The sequence below is a fragment of the Schistocerca gregaria genome, chromosome 2 (assembly GCF_023897955.1).
Source record: "Schistocerca gregaria isolate iqSchGreg1 chromosome 2, iqSchGreg1.2, whole genome shotgun sequence".
NCBI classification, from domain to species: Eukaryota; Metazoa; Arthropoda; class Insecta; order Orthoptera; family Acrididae; genus Schistocerca; species Schistocerca gregaria.
The window spans coordinates 79,513,742-79,536,015 of NC_064921.1; the positions used below are offsets into that span (position 1 = coordinate 79,513,742).

Genomic DNA, 22,274 nt, shown 5'->3' on the forward strand with positions numbered 1-22,274 from the left:
TGGGAATTGTCTCTGCAACTCATTTCTAGCCGTCAGCGAAGAATGTGCCGGACACACATCGTGTTGATAGCTTGTTCCTAAAGGTATTTCTTCCAATAACACACCTAATGTTTCTTGAAAGAATGTGGTGTACTTCCTACCGTTAAGATTTCCTTCGATGAAATAGAGGGCTATAATTCTGTCCTCTAGAATCCCACACCACACATTCACCGGCCACGGTTTTTGTTGTGCAACTTGCGACAACCAACATTGATTTTCAGTTGCTCAATAATGCATGTTATGCAAATTAACATTTCAATGGTTCGTGAATGTAGCCTCGTCATTAAATTAAATCAAATTAATAGATGTGTCATCCCTCTGAATCGCAAGTTGAGCCTTTCGGCAGTAGATGTAGATGTAGATGTAGAATTCAATGCGACACATACAATCCGTACCAGTTAATTCTTGGTGGAGACTGATGTGGTGAGGGTGACATTTATGGCGAAGCAGAACACGAACGACACTGCCTTGGCTCATGACAGATTCCCTTGCGATTTGATGAGAACAAACACAAGGATCTCGAACGACAGGGGCAAGAGTACCAATTTCTGTTTCCTCGTTACTAACTTTCCATTTCCGAATATGTTTCCGATGCGTTAAAGATCCAGTTGTTCCCAATGATAAAATATGATAAATACACATATTTAAATGCACGACGTGTAGGGTGAGTACGTTGAGGATACATTTCACCGTCTCTAGCTCTCACTGAGTTTGGTTGACATTCTCCTTAAATGAGAAGCATAGAGACTTATTCTTGGAAGGAATACATCATTCACATTTGCTTGATTCGATGGTACTAATCTTACCGTTCGTATTAGTATTGTATTGCGAAACTGTCGAATGGTGTTTACGTCTCAATGACACGGTAGACGGATACGCCATATTCGGCGAAAATTTACTATTTGCACGATATACGAGAGAGAATAGTCAGAGTATATGCTTCGACAAGTGCCGAAATGATAAGGAATACTACTCAATCCATGATAAGAAGATTGCAACACTGCGTTGATACCAATGGTCATCACATCGAACACCTTGTGTAGATGGACGTTCATGCCACCTTTGTGACCTTCGAAGACCTTACTGTTACACAAATAGGATTCGTCTCGATAGCGGCTATCAGAAAATAAGTACCAAACTATAGCATACCATTAAAAAAAGAAAAGTTAACCTTCATATCTCTGAAGCGACCCCAACTAGCGACAATATTATGGCCCCCGTTGTCCCATGCAATATTTGTCCCACAAACTTTTCAGCTACCCTCATACTTTCGGTGCTATTCTGTGTGGCTATAGTTAGTGACTCACCCTGTATAGTTTTCCTATAGTTTCAATTGCGGGCGTAATTCATATTTGTAAAACGCACCGTCGACCCGGCGGCTTTTGAGATATTAACGGCTGTCAGTGTGACAGACGCTAGTTTGGAAGGTCACAAGGACTGGTCAGCTGAATGCTACACTCCTTTAGCTTCTCAGCAACAGCCATTAACTGCGTACGCTCATCCCACTGCGAGGTCCATAGACAGTTGACAATCGTGTAGCGCCCGCATCTCTCCAGCGCGTGTTATTTTTTCCACGTGTGCTATTCTTGCGCGCGCTACAGAGCTGAAAGTTATCAGATAGAAATCAGGGTCAACATCTTAGTGTTTTAGTACATAGTGTTACTTATCCAGTATAGCTTTACTGAATAGATATATTTTAATAATTTTAAATTTATTTCTGCGCAAATGTGAAGTTCGGTTGCAATGTGGACAAAGCAGCAGGCTCCTCGAACGTTACAAACCTATTAGTTTGCAGATGTGTTGTGGGAAGTGTGCGGAAACATCCATTTGGAGGACTTAGTTCTGAGACGAAAAGTGACGTGATGAAACAAGTACGGCCTACACTAAACCTACCATTTCTGAATACAACGACTAAAACTTATGTCCGACATTTTCAAGAAACTCGGTACTCTTCTTACAAATGGTTATGTGGCAGCATAGAGACAAAAATTGAATGGTAGGCCGCGTGTTTTCTTCCGACGTGTTGTGGACATAAAACGGTATGAGTGACATGAACAGTTTCAACCACTTAAAGAAACAGCACGAAAATTCCAAGAACCATATTACATTTATACGGACAAGCCTCGTCCGGCCATGAAGAGTTAAGATTTCCGTTCAAAAGCTCAAAGTTCAAATAGTTCTGAGCACTATGGGACTTAACTTCTCAGGTCATCTGCACCCTAGAACTTAGAACTACTTAAACCTGAGTAACCTAAGGACATCACATACATCCATGCCCGAGGCAGGATTCGAACCGTAGCGGTCGCGCGGTTCTACACTGAAGCGCCTAGAACCGCTCGGCTACAATGTCGGCAGGATTTCCGTGATTTCCCTAAATCGCTTAGGGCAAACGCCGGGATGGTTACTTCGAAGAGGCACGGCCGACATCCTTCTTCTTTCTCGAGCTTGTGCTCAGTGTCTAATAACCTCGTTGTCGATGGGATATTACACAATAATGTCCTCCTCCTGCCCACCGAGATAAGCAGTCGCAAACCAGACTACCTCACCTTGCATTGTTGTCCATTCAAAAACGATTGCTGAAGTCCGTGAAACAACAAATGTCACCCTACGACTCTTTGATTACAGTTTTCGACAAGAAGGATGGCAGAATTGATCTGAAATATAAATCAAACTATCAGTAATGGAACTTTTAATATCATCCTTATTTATGTAGATGGAATAACTGGTATTCTCCGAGTAATTGGTATCGCTCAGCAGACCTAATCTCTACGAGGTTGTTTCTTGTACTGTAATAGACGGCATAGAGCACTGTTCAGTGTAAATTAGGGCGTGATGAGGCGCAATAACAGATAATTGTAAAAAATAACATAATATTATTAACAATGACAGTATTAACAATAAATATAACAGTACCGGTGTGTGTGTGTGTGTGTGTGTGTGTGTGTGTGTGTGTGTGTGTGTGTGTGTTCAAATGGCTCTGAGCACTATGGGACTTAACATGTATGGTCATCAGTCCCCTAGAACTTAGAAATACTTAAACCTAACTAACCTAAGGACAGCACACAACACCCAGTCATCACCAGGCAGAGAAAATCCCTGACCCCGCCGGGAATCGAACCTGGGAACCCGTGTGTGTGTGTGTGTGTGTGTGTGTGTGTGTGTGTGTGTGTGTGTGTGTGTGTGTGTGTTGGGGCTTATGGGTGCTCAACGTCGAGGTCATCAGCGCCCTGACACACATTAAAGGGAACGAATGGGAACAAACCTAATAAAACTGAAGCACACACGCAAAGAAAGCAGGAAAAGATGGAAAATGCTACATAAGAAACTAAAACGTAAGGAGAGGGAAAACATCACAACAAGAATGCCACAGGAAATCGTCATTGGCTGGCCACTTGGATAACCATAAACAATGACACAGTCATAATAATGACAGCAATAATAATAATAATAATAATAATAATAATAATAATTAAAACAACAATTTTGTAATTTTTAAGAATTTTTTTTATAAACGATTACTGTTACAAGTACCTCAGGCCTCACCGTTGTTCAAAACGCAGGATAACCGGGGTCCTGCGCTCATAGTTAAAAATAAGTTTAAAATGTCTCTACAGTGCACCAGCGTTAATCACCGGTCAGTGAATCGTCTTCAGCGCACCGTGCATTTGACTGGGATTAACGCCGTGTACTGCAATGGAAGGCACCCTGGAAACGCATAGATGTTCACAGATACGAATCTTCATGCAGCCGCCCCTGAACATTTTTTTCTAGACAATCGCTGGTGAATGACGTCATTGTGATATGCTCTCACTTTCGTCAACAAGCAGAAGTGTGTTTATACCACGCTCCTAGTCCATTCGTTTATGTTTTATGAATTGGAAACCTGTCATAAGAGCACCAATTTTTTGGGGATATGAGAGGAATGGGTTGGTGTGATTGCATCAGTTCTTGAAATAAAAGAGCTGACGGCTACAGGGTAAAAGAAGAAATGTACAATGTCTCTTTTCTTTCCGTTATTTTCTTTCGTTCAGTTCGAATACCTACGATGTTTACGTATAAAAGTCATTAAATGTATGCTGATTAATACATCTAAACGTCATTTTTATGAAAAATGCACATCTTATTTCTAACTATGTACTGCGTACAAAAATCCTGTTTTCATGGCACGTAAAAATGTGTGTTACTGATCTTCTATAAAAGATGGTTAATGAAGGTTGTATAATTAAAAAGTACAAATTACATTTTTTCTATGGTTCTGTATATTACGCTTCACGTAACTGCTCATAGAACATGCAATTTTGTTTAAAAATTTGAATAATCCTGGAATCGAACCGATACCCACCAAACAGCGAGGAAGCACGCTACTAGAGAGCCACACAGCTTCTCGATGAAAAAAAATGACCTTATTATAGCATCTCAAAGATGGTCAGAAAACTTTCAATTTGATTTTCTAGGGCATTTGTAGACTTAGAAAAATGCTTTTGACAATGTTGACTGGAATTCTTTCAAATTCTAAAGGTGGCAGGGGTAAAATACAGGCAGCGAAAGGCTATTTACAATTTGTACAGAAACCAGATGGCAGTTATAAGAGTCTAGGGGCATGAAAGGGAAGCAGCGGTTGGGAAGGGAGTGACACAGGGTTGTAGCCTCTCCCCAATGTTATTCAATCTGTATATTGAGCAAGCAGTAAAGGAAACATAAGAAAAATTCGGAGAAGAAATAAAAACCTTGAGGTTCGCCGATGACATTGTAATTCTGTGAGAGACAGCAAAGGACCTGGAAGAGCAGCTGAACGGAATGGACAGTGTCTTGAAAGGAGGGTATAAGATGAACATCGACAAAAGCAAAACGAGGATAATGGGATGTAGTCCAATTAAATCGGGTGATGCTGACAGTATTAGATTAGGAAATGAGACACTTAAAGTAGTAAATGAGTTTTGCTATTTGGGGAGCAAAGTAACTGATGATGGTCGAAGTAGAGAGAATACAAAATGTAGACTGGCAATGGCAAGGAAAGCGTTTCTGAAGAAGAGAAATTTGTTAACGTCGAGTATAGATCTAAGTGTCAGGAAGTCGTTTCTGAAAGTATTTGTATGGAGTGTAGCCATGTATGGAAGTGAAACATGGACGATAAATAGTTTGGACAAGAAGAGAACAGAAGCTTTCGAAATGTGGTGCTACAGAAGAATGCTGAAGATTAGATGGGTAGATCGCATAACTAATTAGGAGGTATTGAATAGAATTTGGGGGAAGAGGAGTATGTGGCACAACTTGACAAGAAGAAGGGACCGGTTGGTAGGACATGTTCTGAGGCATCAAGGGATCACAAATTTAGCATTGGAGGGCAGCGTGGAGGGTAAAAATCGTAGAGGGAGACCAAGAGATGAATACACTAAGCAGATTCAAAAGGATGTAGGTTGCAGTAAGTACGGGGAGATGAGGAAGCTTGCACAGTATAGAGCAGCATGGAGAGCTGCATCAAACCAGTCTCAGGACTGAAGACAACAACAACAACAGAGAATTGTTGAGAGTTACATCGAACTGCTTTGACAAAGGTATATTTGAGTTTTGAATTTAAAGTACAGAAAACATAAAAAGTAAGAAATCTTATTGTCATGTGGTCCCCTTGTTAGGAAAAAACAGTCAGTGTGGTCACATGTGGAGGCACAATTTAATTCTGCTACTGGTAAATTTAATTCAAAAATTAATAAACTTACTAGGCTCATCTTCCGTATAGGGTGTGGTATATGATGTCCTGCGTCTGTCACAGTATATCGAAGCGCGCCGCCATCTTAATACCGAACGCTAATAAGAGCCTGGTCATCTCGCGAAAATCGAGCGTGAGCCTTGGCCAAATTTAACCACAGCCAACTACCTCGTTTAACTTTGAGGTCAGCGGACCAGAACATTGTGCAGAACAGGGTTAAATGCCGACTTAAAGCGCCGTTAACTTTTAATCGAGGGTGGTACACTCGGACGTCAGTGGCTAAAAGAATCATGGGGAGGCAACGGGTGCGATATATATCTTCTGCTGCAGAAGCCTTTGTGGTGCCTTTGCATTTCTCTCCGCACACCAGAGGTGGATCGTTCTCTAGACAACGGGTCCAAAGTACCGGTTCGCTGCAGTTGAGTCGGCGTTAAGTCGATCCCTATCAGTTGCAGTGTGGCTGACCGCGGCCGAATCGCGGTCCTACCTGTAAACTAATAACGTAACGCTATTTTGTGAACGTCTCTATGGTAACGCCTTAGTGTCGTCACAGCTCTGTAGTAGGCTACTGTTTCGCCTGCAGCCGTTAGCGCTTAGCAGTTGAAAGTAGGGCTGTTGATATTTTTAAGCCGGCGAGAGCGGCCGAGCGGTTGTAGGCGCTACAGTATGGAACCGCGCGACCGCTACGGTCGCAGGTTGGAATCCTGCCTTGGGCATGGATGTGTGTGATGTCCTTAGGTTAGTTAGGTTTAAGTAGTTCTAAGTTCTAGGGGACAGATGACCTCAGATGTTAAGCCCCGTAGTGCTCAGAGCCATTTGAACCATTTTTGAACGCGCCGATCTCACGTCTTCCTGCAGGGGGCCATTCATGAGCCGCAGGCCGTAAATCACACAATTCTGAGGGCTGTAAATTCAACTAAATACTTAGGGGTTACAATTACAGATAACCTAAATTGGAACGATCGCATAGATAATATTGTGGGTAGAGCAAACCGAAGACTGCGATTCATTGGCAGGAAGAAGGTGCAACAGGTCTACCAAAGAGACTGCTTACACTACGCTTGCCAGCCCTCTTCTGGAGTATTGTTGTGCGGTGTGGGATCCTCATCAGGTGGGACAGACGGATGACATCGAAAAAGTACAAAGAGGGGCAGCTCGTTTTGTGTTATCGCGATAGTGTCACAGACATGATACGTGAATTGGAGTGGCAATCATTAGAACGAAGGCGTTTTTCGTTGCGACGGGATCTTCTCATGAAATTTCAATCACCAGTTTTCTCGCCGTGCTGCGAAAACATTCTGTTGCCACCGACCTCCATAAGGAGAAATGATCATCACAATGAAATAAGAGAAATCAGGGCTCGCACAGAAAAATTTAAGTGCACGTTTTTCCGGCGTGCCGTTCGAGGTTGGAACGGTAGAGAGACAGCTTGAAGGTGGTTCATTGAATCCTCTGCCAGGCACTTTATTGTGAATAGCAGAGTAATCACGTAGATGTAGATGTACATGTGTACCACAAATCTCAAATTTTCCGATAGCTGGAGGCGCTGTAGGTAGCCTTCAAAATGGCGTCTGGAATGGAGATGCGTTCTAAGCAGACAGCTGTCATTGAGTTGCTTTTAGCGAAAACCAGAGAATCACAATTATTCACCAGGTTCTTGCAGGATGTCTACGGAGACCTGGCAGTGAATAAAAGCACGGTGAGTAGTTGGGCGACGCGTTTGGTTTCGTCACAATAACGTCGCCCTAACCTGTCCCATCTCCACGGCCGCCACACGGAGACCTTTGCTGAAGAGACCGTCTCCTGCACTCGACCGCGAACAGCAACTAATGTTTGTCAATATTTCTTGATTGTCCTCGTGTTTCGCCATGTAAAGTTTCCCATCATGTGAAAGAAGGCAGTGAGCTTCGTAAGATTGCCTATAAGATGACGATTCCTCCAAGGACTTCGCGTGCTGCAATCTGGACCGAACATTGCGTCATATGCGCGACGTGACACACTTGAGCTCTATCGCAAGCATCGATCTCCCTAAGCCGCTCTGTTTATGCAGAAGTGTGTATGGGTGAACGGCTGCCTCCAAAACGGTGACGCAGGCAGCGGAGGGCAGGCAAATAGGCGGTGCCCATGTCTTTGCGAGACGCAGCGCCACGTCTCTCGCTGCGTTGATAGCCTTACGGCTAGCCCGCCCACACTACAGGCTGGCGTATGGCGCCTGCCGCCGCTTGTCTGGTTCGATCGGCATCCCACGGCTTCCGCTGCGCCGTCTGCATGCGTTACCGTCACTGCCGCAGTCCTGGGTTTCTCCACGACGCGTTTACGTCCGCCGGGCTTTGGTCGCTGAGCAACTGTCGTCACACATGTATGTCACACCTACTCTCCCCGTGCTGTCCACCCACTTATATTCGCTTCAAGACCTTTTCGTGTCCGAACGGGGCGACACATTGCCAACTTTGAGATTTCTCGCAACGATATCCTTGCAAAATAAAACCGGCGCGTAAAATACACTACTGACCATTAAAATTGCTACACCACGAAGATGACGTGCTACACATGCGAATTTACAACCAACGGGAAGAAGATTAGCTTTTCACAGTATTCACACAAGGCTGGTGCCGGTGGCAACCCCACAACGTGCTGACATGAGGAAAGTTCCCAACCGATGTCTCATACAGAAACAGCAGTTGACCGGCGTTGCATGGTGAAACGTTGTTGTGAAGCCTCGTGTAAGGAGGAAAATGCATACCATCACGTTTCCGACTTTCATAAAGGCCGGGTTGTAGCCTATCGCGATTTCGGTTTATCGTATCGCGACATTGCTGCTCGCGTTGGTCGAGATCCAATGACTGTTAGCAGAATATGGAATCGGTGGGTTGACGAGGGTAATACGGAACGCTGTGCTGGATCCCAACGGCCTCGTATCACTAGCAGTCGAGATGACAGGCATCTTATCCGTATGGCTGTAACGGACCGTGCAGCCACGTCTCGATCCCTGAGTCAACAGATGGCGACGTTTGCAAGACAACAATCTGCACGAAAAATTCGAAGACGTTTGCAGCAGCATGGACTATCAGTTCGGAGACCATGGCTGCGGTTACCCTTGACGCTGCATCACAGACAGGAGCGCCTGCGATGGTGTACTCAACGACGAACCTAGGTGCACAAGTGGCAAAACGCCATTTTTCGGATGAATCCAGGTTCTGTTTGCAGCATTATGATGGTCGCATCCGTGTTTGGCGACATCGCGGTAAACGCACGTTGGAAGCGTGTATTCGTCTTTACCATACTGGCGTATCACCCGGCATGGTGGTATGGGGTGCCACTGGTTACACGTCTCGGTCATCTCTTGTTCGCATTTACGGTGCTTTGAACAGTCGACGTTACATTTAAGATGTGTTACCACCAGTGCCTCTACCTTTCATTCGATCCCTGCGAAATCCTACATTTCAGCAGGATAATGAACGCCCGCATGCTGCAGGTCCTGTACGAATCTTTCTGGATACGGAAAATGTTCGACTGCTGTCCTGGCCACCACATTCTGCAGATCTCTCACTATATGAAAACGTTTTGTCAGTGGTGGCCTAGCAACTGGCTCGCCACAATACGCCAGTCACTACTCTTGATGAACTGTGGTATCGTGTTGAATCTGCATGGGCAGCTGTACCTGTACACGCCATTCAAGCTCTGTTTGACTAAATGCCCAGGCGTATCAAGGCCGTTATTACGGCCAGAGGTGGTTGTCCTAGGTACTGATTTCTCAGGATCTATGCAACCAAATTACGTGAAAATGTAATCACACGTCAGTTCTAGTATAATATATTTGTCCAATGAATACTCGCTTATCATCTGCATTTCTTCTTGGTGTATAGATTTTAATGGCCAGTAGTGTATTTGACACACCATGAGATAGCCAGTCAAACAGGAAACGGCGAATATGATCCTGTTTAAGTGACATTCGCTGAAAAGCAGGCTACCAAGCGAAGCGTCGCAGTGGTTAGCACATCGGACTCACATTCGCGAGAACGACGGTCCAGACCCCCGTCCGGCCATCCTTATGTAGATTTTCCGTGTGATTTCCCTAAATACACTCATGCTCATAAATTAAGGATAACTGCAGAATGTGGTGCCACACAACATGGCACTACAAAAAACTGGCGCTAATAGCATAGGCACGTAGGGAACACACACGACACAGATCTGTAAGTCCACCGTATTGGTGATAAGTTGAGAAAAGCGTCCAGTAAAACATCTGCTACAGAACGCCACCGATTTCTGGGCATGTACCCCGACATCAATATGGGATATGATCACCATGCACACGTACACAGACCGCACAACGAGTTAGCATACTCTTGATCAGGTGGTCGAGCAGCTGCTGGAGTATAGCCTCCCATTTTTGCACCAGTGCCTGTCGGAGCTCCTCAAGTGTCCTAGACGTTTGAAGACTTGCAGCGATACGTCAACGGACAGAATGCCAGACGTGCTCGATGGGGTTTTGATCTGAAGAACAGGCAGGCCACTCCATTCGCCTGATACCTTTTGTTTCAAGGTACTCCACCACGATGGCAGCTCGGTGGGGCCGTGCGTTATCATCCATTAGGAGCAAGGTGGGACACACTGCACCCTTAAAAAGGCGGACATGGTGGTGCAAAATGACGTCACGATACACCTGACCTGTTACAGATCCTCTGTCAGAGACATGCAGGGGTGTACGTGCGCCAATCATAATCCCACCCCACACCATCAAACACGACCTCCACAGAGGTCCCTTTCAAGGACATTAAGGGGTTGGTATCTGGTTCCTGGTTCACGCCAGATGAAAACGCGAGAATCACTGTTCGGGCTATACCTGAACGTCCTGGGACCACTGTACAATCACCATGTACTGTGTTCTTGACACCAGGTCTTACGGGCTCTCCTGTGACCAGGTCTGCGGGCGAATAAACCATGTGTGTCTGGAGACAACTGTACCAGTGACTGGGGTAAAGTCCCGAGCACTCCGCAGCCATTGCGAGCACTAATCGTGAGATATCGGTCTTCGTGTGGTGTTGTACACTGTGGACGTCCCGTACTGTAGTGCCTGGACACGTTTCCTGTCTGCTGGAATCGTTGCCATAATCTTGAGATCACACTTTGTGGCACACGGAGGGCCCGTGCTACGACCTGCTCTGCTTGACCAGCCTCCAGTCGCCCTTGTATTCTACCCCTCATAACGTCATCAATATGTGTTCTTTGTGCCATTTTCAACACACAGTTCACCTCGCTGTTTGGTGACCTCCCCAAAATTAACTAACCAGTTACCTTATTCTACCTTCCTCGTCACCTTTACAGCTTTTCCCAAAAATTTTGTCATGCAAACATATTCGTCCTCTTTTTAACAAGCAACTGACCTTTCACTCCCACAATCTACCTTAACTGTAACTCACTCACACCCATCAGCTCAACGCTGTAAGTCACTGATGCCCATCCACTCCTATTCACCCATTCTGTCCTAATACCACAGTCTGCTCCGTCACTGTCTCCCTCCTGATCTCTCTTAATGATACTCTTTACATATTCCCTCTCACTGCTGCTGTCTCTTCTCACTGTCTCTCTCTGCCTTGTTGTCCGCCAGGTTAGCAGGGTGGTAACATGCTCACTCCCATGCAAGCGGACCCGGGTTCGATTCCCGGTCGGGTTGAAATGGCGTTGTGTCGTCCTGCTCATCATTTCATCCTCATCACCGGCGGCGTCGACTGAAATAAGACTCGCACTCAGCGGCCGAACTTCCCTGGATGGGGCCTCCCGGCCAGCGATGCCACGCGCTCATTTCCATTTCTGCCTTGTTGTCACTGTCATATAGTCTGTCTCTCATTATCACTGGCTCTCAACCACTTCCGCTTTATCCTTCTCTTTATTCCTCTCCCGCACTGGTCTCTCAGTGTCAGCTATGGCCCACTATCACTGTAACCCCCTCTTTCTCTAGATCTGCCATTATCGCCATCGCGCTTTCTATACCACAACCACTGTCTACTATCTTCCAATATTTATTACTTTTCAGTCTTTTTCACATTGCCACTGTCTCCATCTCTCTCGCATAAAAAAGTGCGAATATCTTCGCATGCCGAAACTTTTAGGAAAATTTTTAAAGATGCTGAGGAAGGTAGAATGTGGTACCCCACTTTCCAGGCAGAGTCTTTTAAACAGATATGTATTCGCATTTTTTGCGCTCCGCTAGGAGCATTTTTCCGATGGTTCTCGTCTTCTCTCTGATACAGCGGGGCGTGTCACTCACTGTTTCAGTAAAATTTTGGTTTTTCACCTATGTGAAACTGAAATAACGCAACTAATTTTACACCTCAGACCAGATTTTACGTGTACAAAAATTTTGCATGTGCTTCAATGCTTGAAATGGGGCTGTTGATAAAATATGGATATTTCCCCTACAAAATAAAGATATACGCTTTGAAGTTTTTCGACGCATTTTACGCTGGTATCCCTGTAAAAATGTACATTGATTTTTCTCTCCATTGTTTGGCGTGCAGTGAAACGGATGATATGTGACCAATTGTCCGTATGAGACTACTCCATCACTGTTTTGAGATTTCACAAGTGGCTCATGGTGTAGTTGCTACTTCTCAGTATCAATTACATACTGTGGCTCCCTTCAAACTGGCGGGGCAACAGCCCCACAGAAGACAACGAGGCCACCAATGAAATAACAAAGTAAGTAATATTTTATAAATGTGGATTTATATGGGGGATTCGATGCAGCTCACTTCAAATGGTGACCAACGTCTTGTTAGAAGACAGATCACTGAATCATAAGCATTGAAGACGGAACTAAACTGAGGCGAGGACGAGACCGACCCGAAGGGAACGGTGAACGACCAGCGCTAAGAGGTCGGCGCTCAGTTCTTCTGTCCAGTCTTATAGTCTAGACGGCGTGAAGATCCCTCACAGCTCTTCCAGCTTTCAGCTAGGACTATTGATAAAATATCGATGTATCGATATTTCCACAAGGAAATACCGATATATATCAGCAAACTGACTTTCTTGGAATATCGGTATGTCAATATCATAGTGACAAAGTAGATTGCCGATAACTATATTTTAAATTGTATTTTTTTCGCACTTTCTGTAAATATTTGAAATGATTCTTTTTTAATTGTAGCAGAACATAATTTGCGTGACTCTGTACCGTGTACACAGTTGTTAACTAACAACACAATAGCGACCAAAAAAGTATTTTCATACAAGGTTTTCAACGTCCTACTATTAACTTACACATTTTCAAGTTAAGTGTTTTTCTTTCATTTCTTGCTCTAAGCGGGCAAGAAGGTTGCTAGCTTGTTGATGCACAGAAATCTAATAATAAGTCAGTACTTAGGTATGTAGTATCGATAGCTAAGATGCCACGGCGCAGGTACAATTCTTAGGTTGGCACTATGAGAGCGGACGATCCACACCGACGACAGCGCCCTCTAACGAGCGCTGTGCAGCTCTACGAGCGCCGCTCCAGATTCTGACCATGTGGTCACGAGCAGACGACCAACCGTCATTGTTTTATTTTCATAGTTGGCGAGCAACCACATATTTTGCCTGTCTAACTTCCGTTAGCTTCGATACAAAAAGGTATACAACTCTAAAACCGTCAGTAAATTTTCAATGTACAGCCGATATTTTAATAGCCCAATATGTCGAAATATTACCGTTAGTTATATCGATACTTTTGTCGATATATACAGGCCCGTGAATGATTTTCTTATAGATACATCAGATGACCAATATATTTTTAAAAATAGCAAAAATGGTTCTAATGGCTCTGAGCACTATGCGACTTAACTTCCGAGGTCATCAGTCCCCTAGAACTTAGAACTACTTAAACCTAACTAACCTAAGGACATCATACACATCCATGCCCAAGGCAGGATTCGAACCTGCGGCCGGAGCGGTCGCTCGGTTCCAGACTGGAGCGCCTAGAAACGCTCGGCCACTCCGGCCGGCGGACTTGGCAGGACAATGCGACGTCCCATATGTCCAGAATTGCTACAGAGTGCCTCCAGGAACACTCTTCTGAGTTTAAACACTTCTGCTGGCCACCAAACTTCCCAGACATGAACATTATTGAACATACCTGGGATGCCTGCAACGTGCTGTTCAGAAGAGATGTCCACCCCCTCGTACTCTTAGGGACTGATGGACACCGCTGCATAATTCATGGTATCAGTTCCCTCCAACACTACTTCAGACACTAGTCGAGTCCACGTCACGTCGTGCTGAGACACTACACGATATTAGGCAGGCATACCTGTTTCTTTGGCTCTTCAGTGTATTTTGCAGTAGCGCTTATTTCTATGTGTTACTACTTTTTTTTGCTTTCGAAATGTGGTGCTACAGAAGAATTCTGAACATTAGATGGGTAGATCACGTAACTAATGAGGAGGTATTGAGTATAATTGGGGAGAAGAAGAGTTTGTGGCACAACTTGACTAGAAGAAGGGATCGGTTGGTAGGACATGTTCTGAGGCATCAAGGGATCACAAATTTAGTATCGGAGGGCAGCGTGGAGGGTAAAAATTGTAGAGGGAGACCAAGAGATGAATACACTAAGCAGATTCAGAAGGCTGTAGGTTGCAGTAAGTACTGGGAGATGATGAACCTGGCACAGGATAGAGTAGCATGGAGAGGTGCATCAAACCAGTCTCAGGACTGAAGACCACGACAACAACAACTACTTTTATTTGACTATATTGTCGAAATATCTGAAGAAATTCACCGCTTCACTTTCAAGTTTTTCGTTTAGCGTTTTGTCTTCATATTTTCTGTAACGTGTCTACATTTCGAGTTGTTCTAACAAATCCATGTGTGAGACTCTGCACAAATGGACCATAAGAAAACTGGAAGTACAAGTTCTTCCAAATTTCGCCACTAACTACATATAAAAATCGATAAGAAACTAAAAATTTCGCGTTTCTATGTATTGCAGTAAAATAACAATGAAGCAAAACCTCACACCTCGAAAAAATGGCATAAAAATGGCATAGTACAGAGAAAAATGGGAATCATTTCCCGAAACGCGGCTTGAAAATATGTGTAAAATAAAATCGTGACTGGTATCAGAAAAGTTATTTGTTAGGAAATAGATTATGACTTGTCACTGCGGAGCATGATACCCACTTCCGTAAAATTCGACTGATAAGCCAGGTGTTTTTTTGGCGGTCTGTTGCAGAGGACGACTGCCGCTTCCCAGACCAGGTCCGCGTGACCGTTCGCCACAGCGGACTCGTGTGTCCCGGCGATCGGCAACTGTCCGTCGCGCCCGTCGCCTCGCTTCCTGGGATACTCACGCTCGCTCTGGCGGCGCTGCTGTCTCTGCTGCTGACGGCGGGGAGTCCCCGCGCCTGACACCCAGCGCCAGCGTTCAGCACACGATGCCGGCGTCCAAGAGGCACGGTTTCTGCGTCAGCGGCCTCGCACCTCTCAGGAATATCTGCGGTTCCTCATCACTCATTCGCTTCCACCCGTACTCTTGTTAATTTATATTTGGTCGTGTTGGATGTTTTTTCTACTGCATATTTATCATAGTCTTACATTGCTTTTCTTTTTTTTTTTACCATTGAGAACGTATTCCTGGGGACAGAATTTACTGGGATATTTGTGCAACCGAAAGCTGCCACGGTACAGTTTACCACAGTGCATCTAGTGGGAGAGAGTTTCCAGAAGTGGTCAGACTGTACGACAACTGCGCACAGTGTCATCAGGGGACACGTGTAGAAACGTTTTTATATCTCTGAAGAGAAGGAATCACTTATTACATTATATCCGTTGCCATTTCTCTAATGTTGCCATCGCTACAACTGTGGTCATATATGTACATCTCTTTATACCACAGATGCAGCACCCATAACTTGCATACTGTGTTGTTCCCTGTTACGGAACTAAATGCTTCAAAAAATTTTCTCGAGTTTAGCTTGCCAGGCTGATGACTAGCTGACGGCACCGGAACGGCTCACCAGTGATATCTGAAAACTAAGAACGACATCCACACGAGTGAAGCCCTGGTCTGCTTTAGACCTTCCCTACACACTGTCCTACGGAAGCAACACATGTAAAAAAATCAAACGAGACCTACTTTTTAAGCCTGCGCGAAATACAAAAAATTCTCTTGTTCTTGATGTGACGGTTTTATCGCAATTCCCCGAAGCTATGGATTTTTTCTGTAAATATTCATCGTATGTTTGTTTCCAGTGATGTTCCACCTTTACTCATACATCGGATTTGGATTCAGTTACGAGTGATTTTCAAGTGTACTTTGTGTTCTGGTTTCATAAAGTGACGTATGCTGATACTACACAAAGATTATCAGTTTTTTCGAAGACATTGTAGTCGTTTCACACGGCGTTGCTAGCCTTGATCAGTCTTGTAGCGACTCTGTTTAGCATACTGGTATACAAGAGTACTTCCAACAAGTAGTGCAGTGCTGTCTACTTTCTACCCTCTCCCTTCCTCCCTACCCCTCTATGTCCATAGTGTTCTCCTTATTTTATTTATCCAAGTTCCAGCTCCGTTGTACAGTTTCCCGACATACTCAAAATTTCTACTTAAGCGTATCGTTATTACAGCAAAAACTGTGGTTAAGTGTTTAACTCGTAACTCCTGCAAGAAGTAATAATTATCAAAGGCATTTTACTCTTAGCTTTAACAAATTGCGTGCCTTCAACATATTATTACTGATATTGTATTGATGTATGTAAAAATTATCAATAAAAACACATGTTTAAAGTCAGTCAAGAATATCTGCCCTTTATTTTCATTTATTTCAGAACACGCATTCTCTATCAGTCAATCGTTTTTCAGAAAATTCATGTGGGTGCTGTGGTGTGCGTACTGTAAGGCCTTTGGTACACACACCATCAGATTATTCGACTCGTCGCTCTAACGAAGAAGGCGAGTGTCAGCAATATGTCTCGTGGTCTTATCGTGGCGTGTTTATCTTCTGCCACTTGCATGCTTAGAGTAGCAGACTGACAGTGAGCAACTTGAAACAGAACATGATTAATTTTCACACACATTTATTAAAATAATAAAAATCATAGATATTAAACTTGATTCTGGATACTGTTTACAATGGACAATCTGAAGTTCCTTTGGTCATGGTACGTTAATCTTATTCTCACATATCTCTGATACTTGACAAAAGTGTCTATACATTTATCTTCATGGCTATGTACAGGAATAAGATAATCTTTTAGGTGCAGACTGAAACTTAAATATAGTCTGGTACAGACTAATGCAGACTGTTACGGACTAATGCAGACTGTTTAATCGGAGGTCTGTACACTCGTTATAATACCTCGAACGTTCAGGCACACTGCGCGAGTGTAATCCGCGAGGAAGAAAGTTCTACGTTGGCAGCAATCTCATTGGCTGCGTTACATATTAATACGCGGATCGGCGGAAGTGGAATTTGGTCCGTCTCTAAGGCAGCGCCATCTCGTAGCGTGGAGACGGACGAGCGCTGCGCCTGCGCTGTTATGCTTAGCGGGGCGCGCTCTAGTGGGAAAGTTGTATACGCACTGACTACGCGGAACTATGTACACAACAGTAACCTATCATCAAATGAACTGTTATATCTGAAGTTGTAAGAGCTGTATATGAGACGGACTTTTAAACTACAAACACAAAAACATATAGTTGCATGAGTGAAATTTACATATTTTTACTTATCATGTTAAAAGCAGCCAAGCTGGGTACAGAAATTTAAAAAAAGCTCTTGTCTTTCTCTGTTGAATTAAGAATTGTTGGTCTAACTGAAGAACGTTCTTCGCTCACCGATTCGTAGATTCCTGTACACTCATGATTGTGGCGTAGGTATGGACTGGCTATCCCACTGAGGCTTCAATGGCAGTTCTGCATCGTTCGCCGTATCTTCCACCGCAGTTTTTCCACGTGCGCCTAGTTTGAAGGAAGTGTCGATGAATACTACGTGGTCCAGTGATATTAATCTCTCCACCGCCTATATTCGACGTCAATGAGCTATGACCACTCACAGAAACAGTGTACTCGTTATCGTAATGCGGAAGCGGAGCGATTTATATGTCAAAAGGGCATGATCATTGGCTGTCAGGCCGAGCGTGGAAGCATGGCCGAAACTGCCCTATGCAAAACCTTCACCAAGGCAACTGTGGTGTGCCGGATGTTAAGGATAAATGACTTCTGCGCAGATGTGTACGGATGAAAAGTCGCGCAAGTGTTGAGCGACTGACCGCCCAGATGAACCAAGTGGCTGCTGTTATGCCAGAGCCAAGGTAGCCCCTGAGGGCCGGCAACCCATGTTACACAACAGAGGATGAGGTTGTCTATCTCTAAGCCGTACCAAAAGCACTATGGTAAACCCATACTTACATGCAAGATAATGACAATAGACATTCCGAGCACTACTTCCCGCAGGGGGAGCTCGAGCCACGGCCTGCAGAAAGTATCACTACGCCAAATCCTGATTGGCTGGAGACCGCTATTTAGAGGCTAGAACCAGCTCCGAAGTTCAGTTCACTCTGGATGCTCATCTCGTGTACTGAAGATTACGTCTTCGTCTCAGAATTGGACTTTTACTAGTGTGTATGTGCTACCACGAACCTTTGTGGAAAATTAGAAGTGAACTTTTGTTTGCCCCAATTAGGAGATATTTTTACTGGCATCGTTATTGTTACCTGTCGTTTGTTGTTCAGTCATCAACCTTGTGAACTTACATCAACAAAAGTTTTGTTTGTGAAAAATTGCGAACTGTCAGTCACAACAGCTACCAGCAGTGTTGCCTCAACGACCGTTGCTATGTGTGGGTCTCTGCAGCAGGCACCTGGATGATGCACACAACCTGACTGCTGCTCGTGGGCGAAAATGCTGAAATAAGGACGCCAGTAATGCGGCTGGACGTCCACTTGGCGACAGGTGGCTTATCCTGATGAATCACGTTTTACGCTCCAACGGACAGATGGCCGTTGGCGTGTACAGCGCGAAACTTCTGAAAGCAGAAACACCTTGCAAAAATTATCGGAAGGGTCCAGGCCGGAGGGCATTCCCTGTGTGATCTCTTCATTCTGGAAGGGGCAATGGATCAACACGACAATGCACCTACCCTTTGGAACCATGTCCACCTCTACATGCAGTTTGTTGTTCCTCAGCACGAAGGCATCTACCAGCACAACAATGCGACGTGTCATACTGCTCACTGTGTACGTACGAGGTTCGAGGAGCACCAGAATAAGTTTACCACACTCCGCTGGCCATCAAACTCCCCAATCGAGAATCCATGGGATCATCTCCATTGGACTGTGGGTCCTCACACGAGAAACGTAGCGCAAGTGACCAGGGCAATGGAATAGGCATGACTCCACAGTCTTATTGGTACTTCCCGGAACCTCGTTCACTCTCTTCCTGCTCGTCTTGCAACAGTCCGCGCTGCGAAAGGTGGATATTCAGACTTTTAGCAGGTGGTCAAACGAATGTGACTGCACAGTAAAAGCTACGTTGAGATCTATGTTATTAGTGGCGACCTCTATTTGTATATGTTGCGCCTGGTGTCGATTTGCGGCGAGTGATGGCTAGACCGGAGCGAGACAAGCGCTCCATGGTGTGCGTTCTGTAGTACCATAAACAGTTGGCGTAGCTGCTGCCAATCCCACAGTCTGTTCTGCCAACCTTACAGTACTCCAGATAATCACTTGTAATCCTTTACTATCCACGCAGTTTCCAGCGAACACGATGCGGTAACGCAATAACAATGCAAATGTAAACACATATTTTTTCTTCACTTCTGTGATCCACATTATTGGAATCAAATACGTAAACAAAATGATTTTTTTTCATAAATGTTATTATAGCTTTAAATACAACAGATAATGTAACGATAGACGTCAGCGATCTTGTTGCATTTAATGAATGAATTGACAGAGCCATTCCTTCAATTTTCCACATCAAGTGTTATATTTCACTTCCGTAATCTGCCATAAACAGATTCTAGATTGGTCAAATAATCTGAGCAAGATATCTCGTCACACATTGTACAACATAATACCATTGTCCAATTTTGTACAAGAAAAAAATAAATGCCTCTAATAACAAGATAAAAACTATATGGAACATAGTAAAAAATGAAACAAGAAAAACTAATCAGGCAAATGAGGAAATAATATCAAATGTAAATAATGAGTGGATTAGAAATACCCCCAAAATTGCAGACACTTTCAACAACTTTTTCCTTTCAGTAGCACACAACTTGGGTTTGCATAGTTCCTCAGAAGACAGCTTAAAATATTTAAAAAATGTATTTCCTCGTAAGTTTGACAAAATTCAGCTATATCCTACCACACCGAAAGAGATTTCTAATATTATTAGCTCTCTTAAAAACAAATGTTCCAGTGGTCATGATGAAATCAGCACTACAACAATTAAATGTTGCTCCTCAGAACCTTCCACAGAGGTACTTTTCCAGATAGGCTTAAATAAGCTATTGTCAAACCATTACACAAAAAAGGAAACAACTCATCAGTGGAAAACTTCCGTCCCATTTCATTATTGACAATATTTTGAAAAGTGTTTGAAAGGGTTATGTACAATAAACTTTATCATCACTTTGTACAGAAAAATATTCTCATTCGCAATCAGTTTGGATTTCGAAAATGACAGACAACAGATGTAACGATAGAGGTCTCTTTTACAGGTGATATATTAGAATCAATACATCAAAAGTTATTACCACTTGGAATATTCTGTGATTTGGCTAAAGCTTTTGATTGTGTTAAGCATGGTATCCTTATACAAAAGTTAAAGCATTATGGGCTAACAAGAGTAGCAGGTTCATGGTTCTCATCCTATCTTTCTAATAGAAAACAATATGTGAATATAACAGCTTTACCATATAAGAATAGTCATTCAAACTATGAAACCATCAGGGGTGCGCCAGGGCTCTATTTTAGGTCCCTTGTTGTTCTTATTATATGTTAATGACCTTCCATATGCAGTGACACAAAATAAAAATTTTGTCTTTTTTGCAGATGATACAAGTATTGGTATAAAAAGCAGTACCCGTGGTCTTGCTGAGAAATCGGTTAATGAAATATTTGTAAGTATCAAAGGGTGGTTCACAGCAAATGGATTGTCACTGAATTTTGACAAGACACAGAACATACAGTTTAGCACCTCTAAACATTCATGGTGGTGTCTGATTGTTCTATATCGTGTCTCCCTACCACTTTCGCGCAACGACGCTCTGAGCGTGTTTTTTAGGGAATTAACTAGTTTGAACCTGGGACCTGTTGCTGGTAAGGAGACGCCAGACCACACATGACATGTAGAATTCAGAAGAGTTCAGTGAGACTAGCGATGATATAACCAAATACTAAATGATCTCAGCGTCAGCTCCACTGCACTCCCTGTAAAAGAATCTTAATACTAACTAAATATAGTGGAAAGGGTTCAAGGCTTTCCTATTTTTAGTTAGCTGGTAAAATAACGTCGAAAAAGCAGTTAAGTTTACCATTGGAAATTTTATTCTACTCACAAAACATCATTTATAAATTGCGCTATTGATAAAAGGAAATGTTTTAATACAGGATGGTAAAAACCAACTGCGTTCAACAAAAATGTGAACGAATATTCCCTGAATGGGTTTCCAAGTTCTACAATCGATCGAAGGATGACCTATGCCATATCACATCTATAATCTAGTTTTAATTTAAGTTTCACCAAAGAGAAAACTATCAAAATGGTCTACAGTGACCCTCAATTATCTTTAATTACTTATCTAACCTGTCGTAAATTACAGTGGCTGATGTGGCTTCTCAATAACTATAAAATAGAAAAATCATCGCGTTTCAGATCTTTACTTCAAGTGGCAAATGTGAACACCATGAGTTTTAATTAAAGATCGACACCAGTATTACGCAAAAAGGGGGTGTAACAGATGAGTCTTCTGCAGTTCTGAGTGAAGCCTTATGCGCTCAAAAATGCGGCATCGCGTGCGTTCATTACCTTGTCGGTGTTTAGGCAGCGTCAGGGCGACAGCGGCCGGCGCACCAGCCATCCAGCTCGCCGTCTCGGAACCAACTCTCCTCTAACTTCTCCTTACTACAATTTACCGAAGTTAGTTTAAAAAAAACTATCTGGCTATGTTTTCATCTGACCAATCAGGGTCTCAATGTTAACCTTAAGCTCCGCCTACAAAAATTCTGTCTATCCAATGAGAAACGTTATACTTTTCGTGGTGGGGCAATGTTTTTTAAAGTTTGCAACGTAACAGAGACGCTAAAAAGTCTCACGCTAAAACCTGCAGCTGGTGTGGTCCTTTTAGCGTTATTGTGAGATCTATACTGTTCGTCTGGAAGGCTCTATCTTTTAACATGGGCTGGATGATTGTCCTAATGTAACAGACACGCGAAAAAGTCTCACGCTAAAACTTGTGGGTGGTAGTGGCCCTTTTTGTGTTATTGTAAGATCTATACTGCTTTTCTGGAGGGCTCTAGCTTTTAACATGGGCTGGGGGTTGTCCTTG

At 43.6% G+C, this 22,274-nt stretch overlaps 1 protein-coding gene across 1 annotated transcript in view; it reads left to right on the forward strand.

Moving 5' to 3' along the window:
• Window positions 1-16,521, forward strand: part of LOC126336350 (uncharacterized) — a 474,839-nt gene extending 458,318 nt beyond the window's left edge. Inside the window, exon 15 of the mRNA XM_049999936.1 lies at window positions 14,955-16,521. Coding sequence (XP_049855893.1) covers window positions 14,955-15,130 — 176 coding nt within the window. The 3' untranslated portion in view covers window positions 15,131-16,521. The remainder of the gene's footprint in view (window positions 1-14,954) is intronic.
• The last annotated feature ends 5,753 nt before the right edge of the window (window positions 16,522-22,274 follow it).